We start from the raw sequence: 6651 nt of genomic DNA on the forward strand, positions 1-6651 counted from the left end.
TAACCTCAATTGTAGATTAAGATTACATATGAATTTTTGAAAGATATTGGGATCCGGCCTGCTGCACCAGTCACTCATTGTGTCGTGATTTCGACAAACTTATCACATTAAGTGTAAAAATAATAAATGCAACGGAATGTTCTCAAAGAACTCTTCAGAACCTTCCACAAACACTCCGCGATGCAAAATTTCATCAAAACATCTGCATAAAAAATTATTTATATGATACGTTACCTATTTAGATTGAATGGTATATTCGTTCAAAATAGATAAAGATTAAAATACCTAAACCACCAAATAATTCCTGATGTGATGAACATATACTCAGAAATCCCCGGGTGTCACCCAAACTTGCTTGTAATGCTCACAGCACAATACAAATTTATTTAGATCTAATAACATCAACTGATGCTCTCATTACTTCCCCCTGCAACCCAAGAATATAAAAACATAGAGAAAGAATAAAACAGATGTAGATTTCCCATAAGATTCTACAGGTTTTTATTTTCTCTTGCTTAAATAATCCTTTAATTAGGCAAGCTCAAAATTACAAGAGAAAGTTTTTTTGTGTTTTGTTTTTATTAAAAATGTAAATTTCAAATCTCATGGGTGTTTGTAAAACATTACAATGAAAATTCAATCAACATAAACCCAAATGTTGATGTGTCAAATGCCCACGTGCCCCACCCAACCCCATTAAACTGTCTACAATAATGACTGTCATACCCTGATATTGACCCCAAAACATTTACAAGAGGTGACAGGGACAAGCTGGTGCTTTCCATTTGTCCAAGAAATTACATGGGAAAAACAGTGTCAACTCCTTGGGGCCCACCTCTGCATTGAAGAAAATGTACATATAGGGAAAAAAAAAACAAAAAAACAAAAATAAAATAAAACACAAAAGTGGCTAGGTATGTATGCTATGATCAGGTCATCACTGCACCATGGCTTATCATAATTCAACTCACAACCATTCACAGAAAAAAAACCAACAAAAAAAAAACAAAAAAAAACTGTATTTATATACTTATATATAAACTGCTATTTACTTCATTTTAGTCTACAGAAGATGACGTGCAGATTGTTAATATTTTGTATTTTGTCTTTGGAGATGGGTGTAGTAATCGAAGATGATGCAAGAGGCTTCAGCAACGAGATGCCACTAGTTTTCCAATGCAGGGAAATGTCCAGGGAATTAAACTTGTATTAGACATGGTAAGGACAGGGAGAGGCTTCAGTAGAACAGAAGACGGAGCACAAAAAAAAAAAATCATAAAAAAAACAAAATAAAAACAAAGCTTTTTGCTCCCACGGGTCAGAGGATGACGTAAAAAAGGAAGGAGAAGGTAAGGAGGTGGTTGGAATATGTCCTTATCAGGGCTTAGTCATCCTCACCATCATCCTATGGGAAAGACAAAAGTAAATCTCATTCATTACAGAAATATAAAACAACATTTATCAAACACATAAAAACATCAATAATATGGCCTTGGTAACCAAAATCTGAGTCTCTGAGTCATATTTACACTTGTGGTGTCCTGCAATAAGTTTTAGGAAATTTGAGCGAGGACAAGATTCCATAGCAGTGTCACAGCTTTAGCCCCTGAGCTGGGCGATTTGCATTTCATGTCAGTGACTGAGCAGTCTTACCTCTCCGTCCTCTCCCTCCTCTTCCTCCTCATCTTCTTCTCCCTCATCTTCATCACCTTCCTCATCAATGTCCTCTAGTCCTTCCTCCTCCTCATCCTCCTCCTCATCTTCACCCTCTCCTTCCTCATCTTCCATATCAGGAACCTGTGTAAGATGATTGAAAAAAATATATAATTTGAGCGAGTGAGTTTTGAGGAAAGGCAATTCGCAGTATCGATGTGGGCAGTGCTGCTTGTAGTACTTGAATTTTAGATTTCCAGTTATGGGCAAGTCATGTATTAAAGTAACTAATAGCAACAACAAAAAAAAAAGCTTAATGGGAATGTAAGCACTCAGGGATTTCGACTTGGTCACTAAAGCCGGAAGCCTCCACAAGAAACAAACATCATTAACCTTAAATAAACACTAAACTTAAACGAATCATCATTCCCCTTAAGCCAAGTCTGAAAACAGGAAATCCATAACGGCCTTAAACAACAGAGCAAGATATTACACGTAGATCAACCTCCACTCATTAAACAGTTAGCCAAGTAAGGATTTACAATGGTCCCAAATTGAAAGGGGAAAAACAAAAACAGAAATAAATAAATCAACCCAGAGAACAAATACAAAGTCATTGAAACCTTACCAGGTAGTACTGCAGGGGATTGGGCCAGATGTCATCTTTGATGACCTCTCCAAGTTCGTCTGCCCCTGCATCGGAGTGATCAGTGAACCAGGTGAAGAAGCTCTCTGGTTCCTCATGTTGCCTCTTCTTACCTGCCTTGTTCTGTGTTTGGCCGGCACGCTTTGTCAGGTCCTGTTACAAACACACAAATGCACCTCATTTAGACTTATCAAATGAAACCTGATCAGTGGCTTCAATACTACAAAGAGCTGAACAGGCTAATGCAGAACTAACCTTTCCAGCCTTCCATTTGATTTCGGTTGATTTTGAAGATGGGTCTCCACTGTCGTTCAAGTGAAATTCTTTTGAGAGGACTTTGTTTTCAAAGTATGGATTTTCATCGAAAAACTACAAAAAGAACAGGATGTTGGGTCAGCACATACACATCTTTCCCATCTTTATCTTTTTTATTTTTTTTTTTAAATGCACAGCAGATCGAGACAAAGATGACTACTTACAAAATCTATTCTGTAACCTGATTTGATGTCCTCAAACTCTGTAACCTCCACTCTGGTAAGGTAATGAAGTGCCTCCTCATCTTCCTCACCAAGAAGAGCTGAAACTACAAGAACACACTACTGTAAATAGAGAGTGAGAAACTGTACTGAAGTAGCATGCAGTTGTCCCAAAAATGCACATCTCTTCCCACTGAAATTCAAAATTTAAGGAATGGTATGGAACTAGTCTACATGGCAGACTAGTTGCACATTTCTTTCTTTCTAAGAACTTTGATTTGCTGCATCTTCCAAAGCAGTGCGTTATGTATGCCTTAAACTAAGTCAGCATTGCCATTAGTTATCCCTGAAATGCCCATGTAACTACGTTTGATGACAGGCAAAATATACATCTTTAAAAAAATTTACGTTGTCATCGCAGTTTATAGTAGTAACAAGATTATTTCATTCTTGCAACCCCTCACCTTGTGGATGATTGACGAATGTTGTGACCCAGAAGTTTGGAATTTTGGCTATGAGTTCTGACCGCTTCTGGAAGAAAGGCTGGCGTAGCTTATTGTACTTCTGTTCTACTTTTAAAATTTCCTCACTTGCCTGCTCGTTCAATCTAACGAAGAACACACAAAAAAATAAATACATCTCAAACACACACTATGCATCAAAAATATTATCACATAGAGAAAACATACATTACACTGACAACTGGATTTGACATTACCTGTCAATTTCGTTCTGTACTTCATCGATGTGTTCGATAGCTTCTTGCTGCTCTTTTTCTGAAATTCAAAGTAGAAGGACTGATGGGAAAGAAGTTATATACCTGCGTTTGCAAAACGTTTACAATTACTAAAAAGTGATCTCTTGATGTGTACATAGATTTGCTTTGCATAGTGAGCAGTACTGTCTACAGCGTTTAAGCCTGATGTGATATTCTAATAATTATAATCGGATAATAATTCTAAGGCTGATTCTAAGATTGTGGCAAGTGTAGATTTAGTTTTACGACATCACATGCTCAGAGGAATTAACGTTAACAAGAACGAAGAATCAAGACAGTCCAAAACCGAGCATAAGTATGACGCAACTAGAGTTCGTCAGAGGCTGTCAATGACCAAGAATTCATCGCAAACTTCAGCGTACAGCATAAGCGCGTAAACAGACCTAACTTACAGGTCGACAAAGCCTCCCGGCTCTCACACACATACACAGTTTCCTGCTGCCTCACCGGGCCGCGTGGTTTGAATGAAGGAGGCTACACGCTGGGGCTTCTACTCCACTCAGAGAAGCTAGCAAGCAAACATAACTCCAACCCTGTAACTACTAAGCACTGCTATTGCCAGACTTCAGGAACCTCAAAACAATATGCAGCTGGTAAATTTAATCAGAAAACGACTCGAAGTGCTGAATTATGTGAAAATTGTGGTTGAAAGACAAACGCAAAGAGAACGGTGATAGCGAAGAGACACAATAAGGTTAGCAATTTCGCTAACTCCGAGTTACCGTGGGGCCTAGAGAGCATAAAGTTCCACCAAAAGCAAAGACAACAGTACAAATACCTAACTGAACTCACGCTTACGGTGTCTAAACTGCATCATGGGCAGTTTCGCATGTACATGATTTAATCACTCTTTGTGCATTCGTCCTAAATTGTCGACACCGAAACATGCGTGGCACAATGAGCTATGCATATTTAACACACAGCTAGCAAAGGAAACATGGCCTCCACCATTCTGGTGTATGTGTGTTGGAGCCTTGCTAATGTCTTCCAACTAAATCAGTGTAAAACCTATATTACGTCCGCGTGATTGTCTTCCAGGTCACTCTTTCACAGAAGAACGTTCATGATTTCGTGCTCAGAGCACAAATTTGTTCGCACACTTAACAGGGCAAGAGTAAGTAAGTGAAAATGGCGGTGGTTTAGGAGGCCGCCATTAACTTACCCGAGGTCTCGTCCGCTCCGTCATGATTTGAGTTCTGCTCCTTTCTACTGACTTTCGCCGCCGATGCCGACATGATTCTCGATTTACCGTCAATGGTTAGCTCCACAAGATGTACTCTGGTCAATTTAGAAAACTCTCTTCCCCTGAACCAGAAAAAAGTTCGGTCTACCTTGATTGGAGAAGTGCGAAATACAACGTGTGTTTCGCGCAGCCCCACAGCGTAGAAGGAGAGAGAGGCTTTATCACGCTACTCGCCGCCGCCGCCTCCACCACACGCTGCTCAGTCTCACTCACGCGCTCTCCGATCTGAACGAACGCGCATTGGAATGGGGATTGAATAGAGAGCCCGCCTCCGCTGAACCGTTTACACAAAACGCCGCTCGCTCCCGCCTTTATTCAGTGATTGGTGGATCGAGGAACGATAGCTGATTAATTGAAAGTGAATTGGTGGGAAGGAGAGATACATCAAATTAATTATCTGAAAATGGTTAAATACATTTTGTTCGAATTACAACAGTGATTTTATCTTTACAGTATTTCCAAATATCAGGCGTTTAAAAATACGTCTTGACATATACAACAACTTCGAGAACTAACTGAAACTATTTTTTTCCCGGAGCAAATGGGACAACTGCAGTATTAATTTACAGGTCCTATCTATGTATTATCCAGTACTTCACCAGTCTTACTGCACTGATCATTTTGTAATAACTAATTTTGAGTCTCTGCACTGTGAAAAAGATACATGGCCACAGTTTTTTGGCAACAGTTTTGAAATCCATACCACACTATTCAATCTTGTTATCATGATGTGTTTTATTCCAGTGTGCGTCTCGGTACATTTAAACCCAAATGAATCTCTGCTCTAACTCCATCTTACAAAATTTCATGCTCTTGTTAGGAGACCCTTTAGGTGGAGGAGCAGGCATACTTAATTATCCATTATGTGAATTTTGTCAGTCATCCTTTATGTATCTTTTCAAGTTGTTATAATTGTATACACAGAAGTCTCTCATACGTAGCTTCGAGCATTATCCCTTAATCACTTTCACCTGTCGTGGGTATATTTGTATGTGGGCTATTTAGACCTCAGAAAACGATAATTCATTGAATGCAATTTAATGCCCCACCATCTCTGTTTGGTATGTTTCACGACATATTTGCTGTTTCTTATCTTCTTTGATCAGGGTTTTATTGTTAAACATCTGAAAATTATCGTTTAGATTTTGCTACTGCTTAGGCAAAGTACTGACCGTGGAACGATCAATATAAATAAAAATTCAAAGCACACTTTTTGTCAAAAATAGCCTGTTTACATGGGGGTTCATGAAATAACACTTCAAATTAATCTGCTGTATAGTTATCGTATAATTAGGGATAGTATAGAAAAGCCAATCCACTGAAACTCTACACTGTATGATCGGGCACATCTTATTTTCTTATGAAATTCCATGCCGGGGACAAGTTTGTACCAGTCTCAAACTTTCAATGCACTGGTCTGTTTGTAAGTCAACGGACATTTTTGTCAGTAGAGGGAGGCAAATTACAATTTTGCCAAAGAAGTCAAACACGGTCAACTGTCGTGCGTTTTGACAGGTTATCAGTGTCAAACACACTATGTTTCATAAAGGTATATTAAGTACATTTTATAATAGTACGATATAATGTGTTTGTAGCCTACAACAATCAGAGGATAATTATACACTCAGTCGGTTATTGTAACAAAGGTTGTACAAATCCCACCAAATAACATAAACACAGGTGAATAATTGAGTTTAGCCTTGAGGCTATTTGAAAGTATTCTTCAGTCCCTCACTGATGTTCGTTATATTAAGGTATAGTTGGCTTTAATTATTGCAATCGCTCTACCGAAATTTATACAAAGCACATTACGCGAAGGAAGACATCACGCCTCTTTTAGCTCGTCTACCTGTTG

At 38.7% G+C, this 6651-nt stretch overlaps 1 protein-coding gene across 1 annotated transcript; it reads right to left on the bottom strand.

Moving 5' to 3' along the window:
• Nucleotides 1-485: 485 nt before the first annotated feature.
• setb (SET nuclear proto-oncogene b) lies at nucleotides 486-5010 on the bottom strand. The gene is made up of 8 exons (XM_030769193.1): nucleotides 4716-5010; nucleotides 3494-3551; nucleotides 3240-3382; nucleotides 2779-2882; nucleotides 2555-2668; nucleotides 2282-2452; nucleotides 1654-1797; nucleotides 486-1405 (listed from the first exon to the last, which is right to left on the bottom strand). Exons 1-8 carry the CDS (start codon nucleotides 4786-4788, stop codon nucleotides 1385-1387), a joined length of 828 nt encoding a protein of 275 aa, XP_030625053.1. The 5' UTR covers nucleotides 4789-5010; the 3' UTR covers nucleotides 486-1384.
• Between the last annotated feature and the right edge of the window lie 1641 nt (nucleotides 5011-6651).

The sequence above is a fragment of the Chanos chanos genome, chromosome 3, assembly GCF_902362185.1.
Source record: "Chanos chanos chromosome 3, fChaCha1.1, whole genome shotgun sequence".
NCBI lineage: Eukaryota > Metazoa > Chordata > Actinopteri > Gonorynchiformes > Chanidae > Chanos > Chanos chanos.

Bases quoted from the DNA above. Each gene is read 5' to 3' on its own strand.
- setb (XM_030769193.1), bottom strand. From the start codon at position 4,788: ATGTCGGCATCGGCGGCGAAAGTCAGTAGAAAGGAGCAGAACTCAAAT. The intron at 3,552-4,715 runs GTAAGTTAATGG...TTTGAATTTCAG, and splicing joins CGGAGCGGACGAGACCTCGG to AAAAAGAGCAGCAAGAAGCT. The intron at 2,453-2,554 runs GTTAGTTCTGCA...TGTTTGTAACAG, and splicing joins TCAAATGGAAGGCTGGAAAG to GACCTGACAAAGCGTGCCGG.